This window comes from Panthera tigris, chromosome B1, assembly GCF_018350195.1.
Source record: "Panthera tigris isolate Pti1 chromosome B1, P.tigris_Pti1_mat1.1, whole genome shotgun sequence".
Classification (NCBI taxonomy): Eukaryota; Metazoa; Chordata; class Mammalia; order Carnivora; family Felidae; genus Panthera; species Panthera tigris.
The window spans coordinates 38,034,677-38,056,193 of record NC_056663.1 but is presented as its reverse complement, the minus strand read 5'-3'; the positions used below and the strand labels follow the sequence as shown (position 1 = coordinate 38,056,193).

The following is a 21,517-nucleotide window of genomic DNA, read 5'->3' as shown; positions in this document are numbered from 1 at the left end:
TTCATAGTATCTACTTTGCTACCATTTCTATAGTCAGTTATAAGAATTATATCTATTGATAACTGAAAAATCTAGGCACTGTACTATAATAGAAACACTTCTACATACATCAATGAACTCATTTGGTTATCACAATTCTAGAATGGAGAGATTAAAACGGTGAGCTGCAGGACTCTCCCCAGGTCTTCTCACTCCACAAAAAGTGCTCTTGCACCAACCACTGCCACTTCTCTAGTGTAAATACACAAGTACGAAAGAAGTCTTGTATTTCAAAATACTGATAGGAAATAAGGTGAAATTTATACATCTCTTAGAATACCATGAGATTATTTACTGCTACAATAACTTGTATTTCCTCTTCATGTTGAAAACAGTAATAAATATATAAAAGAGGGGAAATACACTCAACTATTTTATTAGGAATAAAATACCTATCAATAAATTATCATTAAGTATATACCACAGCATACCATTGTTATCAAAAGTTCCTTGTAATGAAATAGGATGCTTCTTGAAGTAAAACTGTTACTTTTCTCAAAAGTAGGAGACTTGATACCGAAAATATGATCAGTGAACTGGCTACACTTGCCCTCCTGTCCATTAGCGGAAGTGTTCAACTAACCTATTAATATATCAAGGCAGTGAAGTAACTGTTCAAAACCAAAACACATGTTGCTAGTAGCAATAGTTTTGAGATTAGGGAGAGCTCATCAATTCCTACAGAAAGTAATAAAAGCCTCTCCCTTGGATGAGGACATTATGAATGTCACTATTTTTTGCAGACAAATGCATTTAATCAAGACTATTATTTTATCCACTGAAGCAAAAATGCCACCATCCCCCATGACCCTCCTCAAAATATATGTGCTTTTAAAATCCTCTATAGTTTCCATGATGAACACAGTTCAGTTTCATATATACATACATATATATGTACACATATATATACACATACACACACACACACATATATATATATACATATATATATATACACATACACACACACGTAGAAAAAAGTAATAATAACTAAAAAATAGAATATATACAAATACATATACACATGTACTTCAAAATAACTAAAGAAGATACCTTAGAATTAGTTTTCTTATGAGCCATTTCTAGCTCCTTTTGCTTGCAAAAGTGATTGTTTAGACTTCCATCTTGTAAGACTCTGGCCTTCTGTTCTGGAGAAAGTTGCCACTGAGTGTCACTGCGCTCTTCTACAACCTGGAGACACATTTCATTATGATTCTGGTCTCATACCATTAAAAAAAAAAAGGTCAAAAGCTGAAGTGGAGAACTTTAAAAAAATGTTCAAAAGAACATAATCCCATGTTTTAATTTATTTTAAACCTAAATAATATATCTTGAGTCAAAGGGATACTATAAAATATATATGTATAATATTACACTATGTAATATGGATGGAAATACAGTTTTTATCAAAAACTGATTTACCTGATTTTTTGTGGCCTTCAATTCCATGTTTAGCGTTCTAAGAGTGAGTTCAACTTGTTGTTTTGTTTCAACTTCTTTCTTATATTCGTCTTCTTTTCTTCTTAACTTTTCCCTAATATTTTCATATAACATATCAGCATTTCTTCTTTCTTCTTCTTCTTCTTGTTTTAAGGTACATCTGCAATTACATGTGCTTCTTTTAAAATTTGTTTTGTTAGACATAAAAAGTTCATTTTATGATCTGGTTCCACATAAGTTGGCTTATTATCCAAATGAAAAATTTCTATGTTCTCCAATTGTTTTCCTTGTACGGCTCATGTTTTTAATTTGTCACTTCAATCTCTTCCAAACCATATATACGGTTGAAAAGAAGCCAGGAGAAAGCATTATGCAACTTAGTTAGTTTTAGTCAGTAATAACTCTGGTAGATGTTGTAGGAAAGGAAGTTTGAAATTATTCAGGAAAGTTAGAGTTGAAAATTACCCCCTTTCCCACAGGTATAATTATTCCTCCATAGGACAGATAATTCAGTTTCTTATTAAAAAGAGAAGTTGCTGTTTATAAACAAGTTTATCAACTCACTGGAAATGAAATCTCCACTTGATGAAACCTTACAGGTACCTCCAAAAATGATGTGCAGTGAAAGAGAGCATCTGTGGATGTTGTTTACACAACATACATGTGCAGATTACTGTCATCCAAGACTACGCTGACTAGTCTAATATCTGTTGCCTATGCTTTTTGTTTCTTCTTCCACAACACTTGCAACTTACCTTGTTGATGCATACCTACTTTATGAATCACTTAAACATCCATTCTAGAACACAACAGGATACGTATTAATTAAGTAAACAATAAAGAGTAATATGACCTTTCAGCATACACTTTTGAATTAATTTTATCTACCTATGACAGAGATGTTGAAAAAACTTATCAGTAATCACTTTCTGTATTACTTTTTTTTAGTTTATTCATTTTTGAGAGAGAAAGGGAGAGCCCATGCAAACAAAGGAGGGGCATAGAGAGAGAGAGGGAGGCAGAAAATCCAAAGTGGGCTTTGCACTGACAACACACAGCTCGATGTGGGGCTCGAACTCACGAACCCTGAGATCATGACCTGAGCCAAAGTCGGAAGCTTGACTGACTGAGCCACCCAGGCGCCCCCATTTTACTTTGTTTAAATTTTTTATTGAGAGAGAGATGACGCAAGTGAGCGAGGGCAGAGAGAGAGAAAGAGAGACAGAATCCCATGACGGGCAGACAGAGAGGGAGAGACAGTGAGAGAAGAGGAGCTCACCTGAAGCGGGGCTCGTGCTCACCCAAAGCCGGGCTCGAGCCCACCCAAAGCAAGGCTCAAACTCACGAGATCATCACCTGAGCCGAAGCCAGATGCTTAACCAACTGAGCCACCCAGGCACCCCCACTTTACCTTTTAAGCCCTGCATGTTAAGAAGCAAATGGAATCAATTTTGGGGAATTTTACTGTCTTGAGAAAAATGACCATTTTATACTCTGTTGGTAGGTACAGAAAGTAATATAAACTTTCCTGAGAACAATTTAAAAATATGGATCAAAGACCTTTTTTAAAATTTTTATACCTTATCCAGATAACATTATATTGAAGAATTGATTCCAAGTAAGTAACCAGACATGTAGAAACAGATTTCTATAAAAGACATTCCTGACAGCATTAATTAAAATACAGAAAGATGAAAAACAGGCAGAATTCAATCTCTTAAATAATGATGTTTCTTGGACTATGGTGGACTTTTATATGGCCATTAAAATTGTGATTTGGAATATACATTAAAGTATTAGAAGTATTCACTGTTAAGAACTTGCTGTGTTTTTTCCAAGAATCGCACACCTCACAACACTAAACAAGTATTCTTTCCAGGAAAATCCCATAAGGTAAGTCAGCAATTACAAAACTGCCTCTACACATCTGTAGTATAAAAGGAAAAAGTTGAAATATTTCCTTAAAGCCAAGATGCTATACCTCAAACTGCAGAATTCACGTTCCCATTCAACTTTTTGATGCTCTAACCGTGATATCATGTCTTTCGATTCTTGTAGCTCGTTTTGTAGTGCACTAACCATTTTTTCCATTTTTGTAATTTTTCCCATAAGAAGTTTACAGTGATTTTTGTTAAGTTTCCTTAATTTCTCATAGGAAACACGTATATCTTGGATTTTCAAGAAGCCAGCATAATCTGCATCAGAGAAGAAACAGAAATAAAATAGATGAGTACTTTTTGCATATACAGGCCTGTGCATCTTCATTTCACTCATTCAAACATTGAATAAATATATACCTTCATTGGAAGATGTTATACTCAGCTCTACGCATACAATAGAGAAGACCCCTGGCTCTTGATTAGCTTAAAGTCTAGTGAAGGAGAAAGACAACTCAAATGGTAATTCTAAATTCAGATAGTTCCTATTAGAAGACAGAGTTCTGTGATCATAACTTGATCTAGATTGGGCCCAAGGAAGATAGATGTCCCTGAGGAAGAGATAACTATACTGAGGAATGAAGGAGGAGCAGGAGGCAATTAAGCAAAGGAGGAAGACAAGCACTCTCGACAGTCTAGAGCATGTGCTGAAGTTCCACTGTAATCTGCTTCTGGACAAGATGGGGTAACACATACTGATTGATCTTCCTACCTGAAGCAAGCAAAAACAAAACAGACAAAATACAATTTTAACATGATTTTCAAGACACAGAACTTCAGAAAATGAAGGACAATGATCTCTGAAAACAAAACACGTTAGCCTAACACGTATGCCCAAACTCATTCCCTTGAGAGAGTTTTCAGGCTACAACACAGGAGACATAAATTATTTAAGTAGATTTCACCATACTCCTTGTGTCAAGGTGGCAAAACTGAGAGTGTGGTGAAGTCAAGACAGATAGAGATGACAGGTCAGCATCCAGGAGAGGAGAAAGCAGGACACAGAAAGAACCCTGGGCATCTGCACAGGGTCCCCTTTGGCTATTCAGCAGAGTAACAACCAGTGCATACATGGAAGGAAGTCATCAAGGGAAAAAAATCTGAAAAGAGTAGAGGAAACACTGCCTGGTGCTCCCACAGCACGAGGGACAGTGTCTATTCACATTAGCTAAGATGGAAAAACTCATAATTTGCCTTAGGCTGATTACCACTCTGGATTCAGCCAATAATTCGTAAGAGCAAGACTAAAGGATCCAATTGTTTGTAAGTAACTTAACTATATCTCCAAACAAAGCATGAAAAGATAACTAGAGGCATAGAAGCTATAGTTTTAAAAACCAAATAGCACTTACAGAGATGTAAATTATGTTAGCCATGAACAATACGATGGGTGGGAATAAACACATATTAGACATCACAAACAAAAGACTGAAGTTTAACATTGGAAACCTGGGAGAAAACTTCAACTGGGAAATATACAATTGCCCAAAGAGGCAGGGGAAAGGGACAGGAAAAAAATATGGCCCAAATCTTCCTAAATTTCATGAAAACTGTAATCCCACTGACCCAGGAAGGATCTGTCTAGGAAAGAAGAAATGGAAGTCAACTCTTGTAATTTGCCTAAACTATATACGATGTGGTATAACATTACTGGAAGGGAGACTGTGATGCTGAAGCCATAGACTATAAACCCTAAACCAACCACTAAAGCAGCAAAACTGAAAAGTTCTAGCTAGGAAGCCTAAATAAATAAGTGAATAAATGAATAAATGAATACGTGAATAAATAAATAAATGGATAAAACTGAATCATAAAAATTACTCGATTAAAAGAAAGCAGAAAAAGAAGAGAACGGGAACAAGGAGCAGATAAGACAAATGCAAATCAAACAGCATGATGACAGATTCAAATCAACTATCTCAAAAATCACAGTAAATGGCCCTTTGTAGCAACGTGGATGGAACTGGAGAGTGTGATGCTAAGTGAAATAAGCCATACAGAGAAAGACAGATACCATATGTTTTCACTCTTATGTGGATCCTGAGAAACTTAACAGAAACCCATGGGGGAGGGGAAGGAAAAAAGAAAAAAAGGGGTTAGAGTGGGAGAGAGCCAAAGCATAACAGACTCTTAAAAACTGAGAACAAACTGAGGCTTGATGGGGGGTGGGAGGGAGGGGAGGGTGGGTGATGGGTATTGAGGAGGGCACCTTTTGGGATGAGCACTGGGTGTTGTATGGAAACTAATTTGACAATAAATTTCATATATTGAAAAAAAAATCACAGTAAATGAAAACGGTCTAAAAGCCTCAACTAAAACGCAGACTGTCAGAATGGATAAAAAAGGAAGACTCAACTATATGCCACCTATACAAAATGCACTTTAAATGTCAAGACAGAAATTTGTTCAAAAGATAGAAATATGATATGCCACACTAACACTTGACCAAAGAAGGCTGAGCTAGAGTGGCTATATGAATAGCAGACAAAACAGTTTCAAGCAAAAAAATCATTACCAGCAATAAACAACAGGTCATTTTATAATCATAAAAGGGTCAATTAAGAGCAATCTTAAATGTTCATGTATCTGTTAATAGCTTCAAAGTACATGAAGCAAAAATTGATAGAACTGAAAAGAGAAATAGGCAAATTCACAATTATAGTCTGATATTTCAATAGGCTCAACATCAGCAAGGGCATAGTAGACTTGGCCACCACTATTCTTCTCAAGGATCTATGGAACACTTACCAAAAAAGACTATGTTCTGGGTCAAAAATAAGCCTTAATAAAAGGAAGAAGTCAAGAGGCCTGAAGTCATAATAGTGTGTTCCCTGACCACAAAATAATCAAATCAGAAAACAAGCACAAAAATATCTCTGGAAAATACTCAACTATTTGTGAACTACAGAACACTTCGAAATATCCCCTGGGTCAAAGAAGTAATGAAAAAAGAAAAAAAAAATAGAAAGGATTCTGAACTGAATGAAAATGAAAACATAGTAGAATTTGTAGTCCTACCCTAGTAGCACTCACATGAAGACTGATAGCACTGAATGTATACATTAAAAAAGAAGAGGGAAGTGCGGTGCTCCTTGCTGCCTTTGTGGCTCCTCCCCCAGCTTCCCGAGCGCCCCGCCCTGCCCCGCCCCACCCTGGCAGTGGCTGGAGAGCAGGTGTTTTGTTCACAGGCTCACAGCAGGCACTTGGCCTTGTGGGGGCGGGGTCCGCCACCTGCCGGGAATTGAAGGTGGGGGAGTAGCTGTAGGAGGCGAACCCCCTAGACTGAGGTGGGCATTGGCCGGGCCCCAGGCTCTGCTGGAACGGGAGGCGGCGGCAGTGGCAGAGGCATGGCCTTCTGGAAGGGAAAGCCCAATGCCTGTGCACCTGTCTCTCCTCCCTTCATCTCCGCCCCTGCTATGAGTTGTGTGTTCTAGCTCCCCATCTTTTTCTCACTACCTACATCATCACCCTTCTTCCGACTTCGCTTCCCAGCTTCTTGCGACCGTTTCTCTCACTTAAGCCTCAGTTACTCAGGCTCCTTTCACCCTAGTCCTGCCGGAGACTTCATATGCCAGCAGTCTCTTTCCTGGGATGTCCCCATCCTTCCCCTCTCCCCACATCCTATTCTGGGCTGATGGCAGCCAGAAATCCTTCCTATTGCATTTACCGGCAGTTTCTACCTGGCCCTGAAGCTTGGCGCAGATCAAGTCCACCACACCCACGCTGAGAAGGACCCCTAGGAGAACCACTTGTCCCATGGTGGTATTGGACAATATGTTCTCGATTTTCCTCTGGTTGCTTATTTTAGTCTGAATATTTGTTACCTCCACCACTATACTTTACAAACGTATGTTTTGGTTGCATGACAAGGAGTTAGAAATGAGCCAGAGACCATTCGCAGGTAAGGAGAAGATTTAGACATTTAGTATTAAAGGAAGAAAGGAGAAACAGAATGTTAAGAAGGTTAGATTCCTCAAAGTATTTTGATATCCTTTGTGATCTGAGGAAGTGGAGATTACTGAGCCTACACAGATTGACATTTTGGGAGAAAATTTCATGATGCTTGATTCGCTCTTGGAGTAACGTGAACACAAGTTCTCAAACCTGCATATTCTCTCAGTTGGAACCAGCTGTATATCTGAATGTTCACTTTCATCAGAACTTGTATCAGAGAAAGAATGGGAGTCTGGTTCAATGAAAATGACTACGTCCGGGACCTGAAAAGGGTCATTCTGTTTCCTAATAGTGTATATGGCCATTTTAGTGGGCACAGATCAGGATGTTTACAGTTTACTTGGAGTATCCAGGACTGCAAGCAGTAGAGAGATAAGACAAGCTTTCACGAAGTTGGCATTGAAGCTATGTCGATAATGACCCAAAGCAATCTACACATTCAGTGCAATCCCAATCAACGTTGCACCGGCATTCTTCTCAGAGCTAGAACAAACAATCCTACAATTTGTATGTAACCACAAAAGATCCCAGATAACCAAAATAATGTTGAAAAAGAAAACCAAAGCTGGAGGCATCACAATCCCAGACGTTAGCCTCTACTACAAAGCTGCGATCATCAAGGGAGTATACTATTGGCACAAAAAGAGACACAAAGGCGAATGGAATAGAATAGAGAATCCAGAAATGGACCCACAAATGTATGGCCAACTAAACCTTGGCAAAGCAGGAAAGAGTATCCAATGGAAAAAAGATAGGCTCTTTAGCAAATGGTGCTGGGAGGGCTGGACAGCAACATGCAGAAGAATGAAACAGGACCAGTTTCTTACACCGTGCATAAACTCAAAATGGATGAAAGACCTCAATGTGAGAGAGTAAACCATCAAAACCCTAGAGAAGAACACAGGCCACAACCTCTTTGACCTTGGCTACAGCAAATTCTACTCAACACATCTCTGAAGGCAAGGGAAATAAAAGCAAAATTGGACTATTGGGACCTCATCAATGTAGAAAGCTTCTGCACTTCAAAGGAAACAATCCACAAAATTAAAAGGTACCAACGGAATGGGAGAAGATATCTGCACATGACATATCGGATAAAGGATTAGTATCCATACTCTAGAAAGAATTGGCCAAACTCAACACCCAAAAAACAAATAATCCAGGGAAGAAATGGGCAGAAGACATGAATAGACACTTTTCCAAAGAAGACATCCAGAAGGCCAACAGGCACATGAAAGGATGTTCAACGTCACTCATCATCAGGGAAATACAAATCAAAACCACATTGAGATACCACCTCACACCGGTCAGGGTAGATAAAATTAACAACACAGGAAACAACAGACATTGGTAAGGATGTGCAGAAATGGGAATTCTCTTGCACTGTCGGTGGGAATGCATGGGTGGTGCCACTGCTCCGGAAAACAGAGTGGAGGTTCCTCAAAAAGTTAAAAATAAAATTATCCAAGAACCCAGCAATTGCACTACTAGGCGTATATCCAAGGGATACAGGAGTGCTGATTCATAGGGGCACATGTACCCCAACATTTATACTATCAACAATCACCAAATTATGGAAAGAACACAAATGTCCATCAACTGATTTATGGGAAAAGAAGATGTGGTTTATATATACAATGGATATTACTTGGTAATGAGAAAGAATGAAATCTTGCCATTTGCAACAACATGGATGGAACTGGAGGGTAGTATGTGAAGTGAAATAAGTCAGTCAGAGAAAAACAGATATCATATGTTTTCACTCATATGTGGATTTTGAGAAACTTAACAGAAGAACATGGGGGAATAGAAGGGGGAAAATAGTTTCAAACAGAGAGGGAAGCAAACCATAAGAAACTCTTAAATACAGAGAACAAACTGAAGGTTCATGGAGGGGTGGGGGAAAGGGGAGAATAGGTGATGGGCATTGAGGAGGGCACTTGTTGGGATGAGCACTGGGTGTGGTATGTAAGTAATGAATCATGGGAATATACTCCCAAAGCCAAGAGCACGATGTATACACTGTACGTTAGCTAACTTGACAATAAATTATATTTCATTAATTAATTAATTAAACTACAGCCATGTGTGTTTGTGGGGGGGGGGGATCTAACAATACGCTAAGGGATAATTTGTTATTACCAAATGGGTTTTATCCCAGAAATGCAGAGTTGGTTTAAGATTCAAAAAACGTATCTATCTCTGTACAGAAAATAAGTTCCTTGTCAAAATTCAACATCCATTCCAGATAAAAACTTTCGGCAATCCTGGAATACAAGGGAACTTCAATATGATTTAAAACAAAACAAAACAAAACAAGTCATGATAACTCTATAGCTAACATTATAAACAATGGTGAAAAACTGAATGCATTTCCTATAAGATCAGGAAGAAGACAGGAATGACATTCACTGACTTCTTCTGTTCAGCACTATACTAGCAGGTCTAGCCAATGCAATCAAACAAGATAAAGCAACAAAGGACATCCAGATAGAAAATGAAGTGAAACTGTCTCTACTAGCAAGGACATGGTCACAAAATAGAAGTTGGCAATCTCCAGCCTATGGGCCATGTTACTTGTTTTGGTAAATTAAATTTTATCAAAATACAGCCATGTCCATTAATTTATGCAGTATCTATTGGCTGCTCTTATAGTACAATGGAAAAGCTGGTTAGTTGTGACAGGGAATGTATTGGCTACAAGTCTACAATATTTACCATTGTTAGTAAAATAGTAGTTAAAAATGAATTTTATGACCTTTGCTTATGTAGAAAATCTGACAGGATTAAGAAAAATGCTACTAGAATTAATAAATGAATTTATTATGGCACATGGATGACTCAGTCGGTTGAGTGTCTCTTGATTTCAGCTCAGGCTATGATCCCAGAGTCATGGGATGGAGCCCTATGTCAGGCTTGCACTGAGCATGGGGACTGCTTAAGATTCTCTCTCTCTCTCTCTCTCTCTCTCTCTCTCTCTCTGCCCCTCTCCCCTGCTCATGTATTCTCTCTAATATTAAATATATCTATACATATAAATTTATCAAGGTTGGAGGATACAGAATCATTACACAAAAATCAACTCTATTTCTATATATTAGCTATAAAGAATCAAAAATTAAAATTTCAGGGCATCTGGGTGGCTCAGCTGGTTAAGCACTGGGCTCAGGCTCAGGTCATAATCTCACCGTTGGTGATTTCAAGCCCCACGTCGGGCTCTGTACTGATAGCTTGGAGCCTGGAGCCTGCTTCAGATTCTGTCTAGCTCTCTCTCCGCCCCTCCCCAACTCATGCTCTGTCGCTCTCTCAAGAGTAAGCATTTAAAAAAAATTAAATTTAAGATGTATTATTTACAACTGCACTTAAAATAAAAAAATAATCACAGTTAATATCATAAAAGACAGAAAGACCTATACATTAAACACTACAAAATATTACTGAGAAAATTTTAAAAGACCTATATCAAGGGAGAGATATATACTCTGTTCAGGGGTTAAAAGATTCAATAGAGTCAAGAAGCCAATTCTCCCCAAATAAATCTGTAGATTCAACATAATCTAAACTTAATTTCCAGAAGACCACCAGAGTTGTTTGTTTGTTTGTTTGTTTGTTTTAAGAAACAGACAAACTGATTCTAAAATTCACGTGGAAATGCAAAGGATCCAGAGTAGCGGAAGAACACCGAAAAGAACAGAGCAGGATGACAAACACTACCTGATTTCAAAAATCCTTGTAAACTGGCAGTGATTTAAACAGCATAATATTGGTACAAAGATGGACAAAGAGATCAATGAGACAGAATAGAGCCCATACATAAAGCCACACATATGTGGCCAACTGATTATGACAAAGGAACAATGGCATAAAGTGGAGAAAACACAGCCTTTTCAATAAATGGTGCTGGAACAACTAGATATCCATATGCAAAAGAATGAACTTGTATCCATACTCTGTATCACAAATAAAAAAGAATATAAAATCAGTCATAGATCTAAATGTAAGACCTAAAACTATATAACTTCTAAAAGAAAGCATGAGATAAAAGCTTTGTGACCTTGTGCTATGCAAATATTTCTTAGATATGAAAACCAAAAGCAAGAATCATACAAGAACAAATGAATGTGTAAACTGGACTTCACCAAAAAGAAAAACTGCTCTTTAAAAACACTGTTGAGACAAGGAAAAGTCACAGAGTGGGAGAAGAAAAACCTTGCAAAAAAAAAGAGAGGTGAGAAAGGAACTGTACCTAGCTCTTTCCACAATCTTTCTGTGCCACCATCATGATGCTAGTGAATGTCGTGGCAGATGCTTCCCAAAGCATAACAATACTGAAAAGAGAAGCAAACGCCAGGTTCTTACTAGGCCATGCTCCAAAGACATTGTCCACTTTCTAACTGTGATGATGAAGCATGGTTACACTGGTGAATTTAAAATCATTGATGATCAAAAGAGTTGGGTAAATTGTTGTGAAACTCACAGGCAGGTTAAGCAAGCATGGAGTGACTGGCCCCAGAATTGATGGAAAATGCAAAGATCTAGAAAAATGGCAGAATAATCTGCTCAGTTTGGTTTCATTATACTGACCACCTCAGCTACACTCATGGACCATGAAGAAGGAAGATGAAAACACACAGAAGGGGAAATCCTGGGATTCTTTTTCTAGGGATGTAATACATATGTGAAAATAAAATGCCTCAGTGGAAACAACAACAAAAAAAAAAGAAAACAAAATAAGGAACTGTGTCTAGAATATACAAAGAATTCTGAAAACTCAACAAGTAAGAAAACAAACAAACAAACAAATTTTAAAACAACCAAAGATTTGGACAATTCAAAGAAGATATACAGATGGCAAACAAGCACATGAAAATATGCTCACCATCATCAGTTATTAGGGAAATGTATATTGAAACCATAATGAGATATATACTAAATATCCATCCGAATGGCTAGGATTTAAAAAGCTGACAATACTAAGTGTTCATGAATATGTATGTAGGAATTGGTGCTCTCACAGACTGCTGTTGGGAATGGAAAACCGTACAACTCCTTTAGAAAACAATTTGGCAGCTTCATAATAAGGGAATATGAAGAGACATGAGATTTTTAAGGGTGATGAATATGTTAGCTGTCTGGATTATGGTTATCGTTTCATACGTGTAAACATATGTCAAAACTGTCAAATGACACACTTCATATATGAACTAAACTTCATATATGAACTAAAAATGTTGGAAACGAAAAGCTCTTTCACAGGAAGAAACGTCTAAAACAGTGGATAAGACACAGACGGAAAGAAGGATGTAAAACAATACAAGATGAAGCCAGAGGACTGTGGCCTCTAACCTAATAGCAATGAGAAGTACTAGCTAAGCTTTAAGCAAGGGGGTACCATGATGAAAGACACATTTTTTTAAAACATATACTAATTATGGTTGCAATGTAGACCAAGGTCTTGGGAGGTAGAACGGCAGGGAAAACAATCCTGAAGTTATTTCAGTCATCTAGGAGAAAAATAATGACCTGAACTGGGTGAAGGCACAGAGGAGAAGCAGAGTTAACAAACACATTAGATGTGCCATTCCCTCTAAGAAAGGTACAGTAGAAATGATGACTCTTTGGCTGAGAGGATACAATAGTTCTGCTTTTATTTTAATATAAAACACATTTCTGAGATGAGCAGCTCTATAATACAGCAGTGTTCTATGGTACAGTAGTAGACAAGGTGTGCACATATTACTACAGCAATATACGTACCTTTACAATCCATGCCAAGTTGTTCAATCAGCAACATGAAATTCTTAGAGTAAGGCAACTCACAATGCTCTGAAGCTGCTTCAGATGACTGAATGAAGTCGACAAGGTCATCCATAGAAGTAATTTGCTTTTTGACCTACCAATGAATAATACCATTTCAAAATGTCCCCCAAATATTTATAAAATATACTAGGTGTAGAGAAGTGGTAAATAGCCGTCTTTTTATAAAAGCAAAAACAGGGGCACCTGACTGGCTCAATCGGTTGAGCATCCGACTCCATTTTGGCTCAGGTCATGACCTCAGGGTTCCTGAGTTTGAGTCCCACGTTGACCTCCACAATGACAGCATGGAGCCTGCTTGGGATTCTCTCTCCCCCTCTCCCTCGGCCCCTCCCCTACTTGTGCGTGCTCTCTCTCAAAATACATTTTAAAAATAAGTGAATGAACATTTAAAAGCGAAACCATAGAGACTTTTTAAAAGAACGGATTTTTATCAAAAAGACACTGTTATCCATAGCTAGTATTTCTAAATAACTTTTTCACAGCAAATGTCTCTACAACAAAGGAAGATTTTCTATTTTTTCACTACATCTTTCATAAAGTAATTTTTGCCACTGAACAATATTCCTAACAAATATGTATCAAAATAATATAATAAAATAAAAATAAAATAAATAATAAATAAAATAAAATTACATTGTCTCTTTTGCTTACCTTGTTCTTTTTCTTAGAAATTTTCTTTGCAGGTCTGAAAAAAAACAATTCTTTTCAGGCAAATATTAAATACTTAAAATACAAAGCGTATCTAAACCTATTGTTTCTGATATAAAATCTCTGCATTTGAATCTAATTTTCTACAAAGGGGATTAAACAACAGAGTAACATTAAACAACATCGAAAACATACTACTGCTAATATTAACAAAGGATTAGGTGTATCCAGTTCTAGTATATGTGCTGCTGAAGCAAGCACAACAAAGTACTAAAGTTAGGTAAAAACTAACAAAAGCAAAGTAAAATCCTACTGCTACTTGCATTATTTGATAGGAATGATACCATTGTTTGTGTTGTTGTCATTTTACTAAAAATAAGCTTTTACTGGCACTAAAACCTACTTGGTAAGTGCAAGTTAAGTCCCTATATGAAAGAACCCCTTTTTAACAATCATGATATTAACGTGTTGAAGACTCACTATGCAACTACTCTCTAGGCATTACTATGAGCACTTTACATGTCTTCAAGGTATTTGAAGCCCCACAACAATCCTATGAAGTAGGTTATTATATTAGGTATTTTACACAGGAAGAAAATGAGGCACAGAAAGTCGAAGTGACTTTCCCAAGAAGCCCTAGTCGCTGGCCAAGAACAGACCCTGAATTCAAACCCAGGAATGTGCCTTCAAAGCATGTGTTTTATACTATGTGGTTAAAGTAATACTCCAGTGTTTCTAACTAATATGACAGCAAATGAATCTATATTATGATTCGATTTCTAGCTATAGTGATACATAACAATTTCTGAATCTTACACATTTTTTAAGAGACTTTATACTTGGCAAGATGGGAAATCTACTTTCAATAAACTAAAGATTTGCTTCTTCTAGAGAAGTTCCTCTAGTTCATTCTAGAGAAGAATGAACAGGCATTCATTCATTCATTCATTCCACTGTTTAATTCCACATTTAACACATACTTATTGAGCATACAATCTGTGTCAATGGCACTGTTGGTACAGGAAGCATGGTTTTGGTAATTTAGAGCTCTCTAGTCCAAAAGGAATAATCTGTTATGGATTACTAGTTTCTTTTCCAATTGTAAATAAATAAAATCTTCCCCTTTCCCCAGAACCTAAATAATATTAATTTAATAGAACCAGATACTTTAAAGTCCCTAACACAATCATAGCTATTTGTGATACTATCAAAGGCACTGGATATCTAAAATCATCAAGGAAGGATTAGTTTTATTCAGAATGGCCTCAGTGTTTGCATACATTTATGATAAGTGTGTGTGTGTGTATACAAATATATACATATAGAACTTATACACATATACTTATATATACATATATAAGAAATTATACATATAATTTGTATATTATGCATATGCATATACATATAAATATAATACGTATATTATACATATAATATACATATAATAAATATACATATACATACATATAGGAAATTATACAGCCACATATATATAAATATATATAAATATATAATTAATTAATTAATTAAATTATTAAATTAAATTGATTTACTTATTTTAAATTATTTAATTATTTTATTAAATTATTTAATTTAATAAATTAAATAATTTAATTTAATATATTTTATATATATACATATATACAAATATATATTTATATATATGTATATATATATATATATATACTTGCATACATACATATATATTTTTAAATTTGCACATTCAATTGTATGAGAATACCCCATTGTGGAACCAATTCAGAATAAACCAACTTCTTGCACAAAATCACATGAATAAGAGTAATAAAGACAATTACTATAATTTTTAAAAGATAATGTAATACAATCAACAAACTTCCTAATGTTTGCAAACGCAAACAAAATTAAATTAACTAACCATGTCTATATCTATTGATCATTTCCAACAGAATACATTCTCTAAAAGCTCCCATCTTAAAATAAAAAGAGAAAGAAAATGCCTTTGCAATTCACATTCTTTTTCAGTTATCATCCATTTCTCTATTACCTTTCCCTATTAAAATGCTGTAAGGAGTTGTTTACACTTACTCATCTTCCATGCTTCCATGGTGACTACTGAAACTGCTCCTTGACAAAGTCACTTACCCTAATCACAACTTTTCAAGCAGTGTGTTTGATATGTTGAGTATTTCTTGCTTTAGCTTGGACCTACCTACACTAAAGCATTTTATTTCCACAAAAGGTAATCACTGCTAAAATTCCTTCACAGGCACGTAGGAATTTATAGATTTTACCTGTTTTCATGCTGATCCTTTTCACTGAAATGGCTGCCATCATTCTTTTGTAGTGGACCACCAGTTAGGGAATCTGCCTTCTGCAACACTGGTGTGATCACAGATCCTTTTGATGTCCCTTTTTCATTTTCACCTTTCTTTAACTTCTTCATATGTAAACCAGGTTCCCTCCTTAAAAAAAAAACAAAGCCATTAAAAAGCCATAAAAAAGCCAATGTTTTCTAATAATTTTACTGATAAAGAATAAAAAGACCATTTTCATCAAGTTCTGAATTTTACCCATCTGACTTAATTTGATTAATTCAGAGAACAGTGCTGAAGTACCAACCATACACAAGGAAATACTCATCTGTTGCTTCAAACACAGATAAATATACAATTAGAATACAATGCGATTTGTAAGAATTGACATGTGAAAATCTGTAAGTGAGGACAGAAAGGCTTTACTGAAAAGGGAAAATAAACAGCAGAGGTCACCAGGGAAAAAACAGGAGAAAACCATTTTCTTAGAGATTAGAATGTGAGCACAAAGATTACACAGATGTCATCTAGGTGCCTTGAAAGGAAAAAGTATAAGCTTTTAGAAACTTGGAAAAAAAACCATAAAATACATGGAAGCAAGTAGTAAGAGATCAGTCAGGAAAGATTCTGAAGAACCTTGAAGGTTACACTAAAAAGTTAGAGTTCATTGCCTAAAGGCAGTGACTCTTAGACATGGGAGTAATAACTAGATTTGTGCTCTATTTTTGGCTTTGCTTTTAAATATAAGAATGCTTAATTTCAACAAAGTTTTAAAGTAGCATGAGGTCCATATAACATGAAAGAAGAAATCAGGGAAATATCTTAGGGGAAAAACTACTTTTAAAATACCCATATGTCAGAGCGATATCAGTATGATAGCTGAACAAGATGTACCTTGTTGCGTCTCCCCACCTACAACAAACTGGCATCTTATCCACCCACGGGCAAAACTGCCTTTGCAGGAGCTGTGGGAATCTAGCACCATATTCCAAGGGACCAAGGAAAAGTCTTGCCTACCTGTGCTTCAGGTAACAGGCAGACATACTACAGTCTAATCTGTGGACCTAGCAATAGCCCATAAAGTGCCTCCAGCCCCTCCCTCTCAGCCGCATCTGGGAGTCCCTCCCTAGAAAACACTCTCTAAGATAATCACCCGTGGATGAGAGAGCCTTTTTGGAAAACCAGGTGTCCTGCAGAGAATTTCCAGCATCCCACTGGAGCAAAAAAATCAGGTTTGGACACACTGAAGAGGTAGTCATTAAAGACTGGAGGAGGTGACTGCTACTTCAAATGCAAAGACAGCAATGCAAAACTGCAAAGAATATAAAATATCAAGGAAATATTATACCATCAAAGGATCACAATAATATTCCAGTAATCAATCGGAAACACAGGGAGATCTGTAATTTATTCAAAAGAGAATTCAAAAATAGCAGTTTTAAGGAAACTCAGTGAGTTACAAGAAAAACACAAAAGCCAATTCAATAAAATCAGAAAAACACTCTATGAATAAAATGAGAAGCTTAACAAAGAGCTGGAAATAGTAAAAGCTAACTAAACAAAAATCCTGGAGCTGAAGAGTATAATGAAGGAGATGAAAAAAGCAAGAGTGATCACTTACAGGAAATGGATCAAGCAAAAAAAAATGTGAATTGAAAGACAGGAACTATCAAATTATCCAGTCAGCAGAGAACAAAGTCAAAAGAATGAAAAAGAGTGAGAAAAGACTATGTGACTACAAGTGAACCCTCATAAGGCTATTAGCAATGTCTCAGCAGAAACCTTCCATGCCAGGAGGCAGTGGGATTACATATTCAAAGTGCTAAGAGAAAAAAGACTACCAATCAAGAATACTTTACTCAGCAAAATTATCCTTCAGAAATCAAATCGAATAAATACATTTGATATACCGCATTAACAGGATAAAAAAATCATATCATCATCCCAGCATGGGAGAAAAAAGCATTTGACAAAATTCAACATCTTTTCAAGATAAAAACTCTCAACAATGTGGGTACTGAATTATCACACCTGGACATAATGAAGCCCAATATGATAAGCCCATAGCCAACATCATATGCAGTGGTAAAAAACGGAAAGCTTTTACTCTAAGTTCAAGAACAAGGCAAAGTTGCCCACTTGACCACTCCTATTCAACAGGATAGAGGAAGTCCTAGCCAAAGCAGTCAGGCAAGAAAAGGAAATAAAAGGCATCCAAATCAGAAAAGAAGAAGTAAAACTGTCTTTGTTTACAGATGATATGTTCTTATATATAGAAAATCCTGAAGATACCACCAAAAAGCTGTTCCATGGATGAAGGATACCAAATCAACATAAAGATGCAGGGGTGCCCGGGTGGCTCAGTCAGTTAAGCTTCTGACTTCGGCTAAGTTCATGATCTCATGGTTTATGGTTCAAGCCCTCTATTGGGCTCTGTGCTGACAGTTCGAAGCCTGGAGCCTGCTTTGGATTCTCTCTCTCTCTCTCTCTCTCTCTCTCTCTCTCTCTCTCTCCCCCTCCCCTGTTCACACTCTGTCTCTTTAGCCTCTACTACAAAGCTGTGATCATCAAGACAGTATGGTATTGGCACAAAAACAGACACACAGACCAATGGAATAGAATAGAAACCCCAGAGGTGAACCCACAAATGTATGGCCAACTAAACATTGACAAAGCAGGAAAGAGTATCCCATGGGAAAAAAAGACAGTCTCTTTCTTCTGGGAGAACTGGACAGCAACATGCAGAAGAATGAAACTAGACGACTTTTCTTATACCATACACACAAATAAACTCAAAATGGATGAAGGACCTGAATGTGAGACAGGAAACCATCAAAACCCTAGAGGAGAAAGCAGGAAAAAAAACCTCTTTGACCTCCGCCGCAGCAATTTCTTACTTGACACATCTCCCAAGGCAAGGGAATGGAAAGCAAAAATGAACTATTGGGACCTCGTCAAGATAAAAAGCTTCTGCACTGCAAAGGAATCAATCAACAAAACCGAAAGGCAACCGACAGAATGGGAGAAGATAGTTGCAAATGACATATCACATAAAGGAAGGGCTAATATCCAGAACCTGTACAGAACTCACCAAAATCCACATCTACAAAACAAATAATCCAGGGAAGAAATGGGCAGAAGACATGAATAGACACTTTTCACAAAGAAGACATCCAGATGGACAACAGACACATGGAAAGATGCTCAACGTCACTCCTCATCGGGGAAATACAAATCTAAACCACACTGAGATACCACCTCAAGCTGGTCAGAGTGGCTAAAATGAACAAATCAGGAGACTACAGATGCTGGCAAGGATGTGGAGAAACAGGAACCCTCTTGCACTGTTGGTGGGAATGCAAACTGGTGCAGCCACTCTGGAAAACAGCGTGGAGCTTCCTAAAATAATTAAAAATAGAACAACCCTAGGACCCAGCAATAGCACTGCTGGGAATTTACCCAAGGGATACAGGAGTGCTGATGCATAGGGGCACATGTACCCCAATGTATACAGTAGCACTTTCAACAATCGCCAAATTATGGAAAGAGCCTAAATGTCCATCACCCGAGGAATGGAGAAAGAAGATGTGGTTTATATATACAATGGAATACTACTTGGCAATGAGAAAGAGTGAAATATGGCCATTTGCAACAACGTGGATGGAATAGGAGGGTATTATGCAAAGTGAAATAAGTCAGGCAGAGAAAGACAGATACCATATGATTTCACCTATATGTGGATCCTGAGAAACTTGACAGGAGACCATGGGTGGGGGGATGGGGAAAAAAAGTTACAGAGAGGGAGGGAGGCAAACAATAAGAGACTCGTAAACACTGAGAATAAACTAAGGGTTGATAGGAGGTGGGGGAGAGGGGAAAGTGGGTGATAGGCATTGAGAAGGGCACCTGTTGGGATGAGCACTGGGTGTTGTATGGAAACCAATTTGACAATAGATTATATTTAGTAAAAAAAAATTACAAAATCAGCATCAAGAGATCCGTTACATTTCTAAACAATAACAATGAAATAGCTGAAAAAGAAATATAAAGAAAAAATCCCCTTCCCCAAAGCATCAAAAAGAACAAAATACTTTGGAATAATTTTAATCAAGGATTTCTGAAAGATAGGTACAGTAAAAACTACAAGACATTGGTAAAAGAAATAGCAGGGACACAAACAAATGGGAAGATACCCCGTTGTTATGGATTCGAAAAATTAGTGTCATTAAATATCCACATTACCTGAAACCACCCACAGAGTTAATGCAATCCTTGTCAAAATTCCAATGACCTTTTTCACAGAAATAGGAAAAGCATTCCTCAAATGTGTAAGGAACAAGAAAGACCCCAAATAGCCAAAACAATCCTAAGAAAGAAGAACAAAGCTGGAAGCATCACACTTGCTGGTGTCAAACTATTACAAAGTTATGGTAATAAAAACCGTATGAAGTTGCACACACACACACAAAAAAAACACAAAGATGAATGAAACAGAATCAAGAACCCAGAAATAAACCCATGCATAAAGTCAACTAAAAACCCATGCATAAAGTCTCTTTGTTAAGAGACCCAAGAATACTCAAAAGAAAAAAGGTAATCTCTTCAATACATGATGGTGAGAAAACTGGATATTAACATGCAAAAGAATAAAACTGTGCCTCTACCTTACACCACTCACAAAAGTCAACCCAAACGCAAATAAAGACTTCTATATAAAATCTTAAATCATAAAACTCCTAGAAGAAAACAGAGGATAAAAGCTCCTTGACATAGATCTTACGAATGATTTAGGATAGGACATCCAAAGTACAAGCAATAAAAGCAAAAACAACCAATGCAATCAACAATGTTTCTGCACAGCAAAAGAAACAAGCAACATGACGGAAAGGCAACCTATGGAAAGGATGAAAACATTCGCAAGCTACAAATATGAAAAACGTCAATATCTAAAATGTGTGAGGAATTCATACAATTCAACAGCTAAAAACAAATATAATTAAAAACTGGGCAAGGCACCTTAAAAGACATCTCTCCTCAAAACATATTCAAATGGCCAAGGGTACACAAGAAGGTGCTCGATATCACTATTCATCAGGGAAATGCAAATCAAAACTGCAGTATATAGATATCACTTTGACCTATTAAAAAGGCTATTGTCAAAAAGACAAGAGATATCGTTGGCAAGGATGTACAGGAAAGGAATTCCTTGTACTCCTGTAGGACTGTAAATTGGGACAGCCACTATGTAAAACAGTATGGTGGCTCCTCAACAAACTAACAATAGAACCTCCATATGAGCCAATAATCCCATTTCTGGGTATATGTCTTAAAGACATGACATCCTTATCTTGGAGAGATATCTGCAGCCCTATCTTTATTGCAGCA

General features: G+C 36.9%; 1 protein-coding gene across 1 annotated transcript in view; it reads right to left on the bottom strand.

Moving 5' to 3' along the window:
- The window catches only part of LOC122237886 (ankyrin repeat domain-containing protein 26), a 299,470-nt gene that overhangs the window by 189,641 nt on the left and 88,312 nt on the right, over positions 1-21,517 (bottom strand). The window contains exons 18-21 of the mRNA XM_042983310.1: positions 16,112-16,282; positions 13,842-13,875; positions 13,128-13,263; positions 3,461-3,674 (exon numbers count right to left, since the gene is read on the bottom strand). Of these exons, the coding sequence (XP_042839244.1) occupies positions 3,461-3,674; positions 13,128-13,263; positions 13,842-13,875; positions 16,112-16,282 (555 nt within the window). The remainder of the gene's footprint in view (positions 1-3,460; positions 3,675-13,127; positions 13,264-13,841; positions 13,876-16,111; positions 16,283-21,517) is intronic.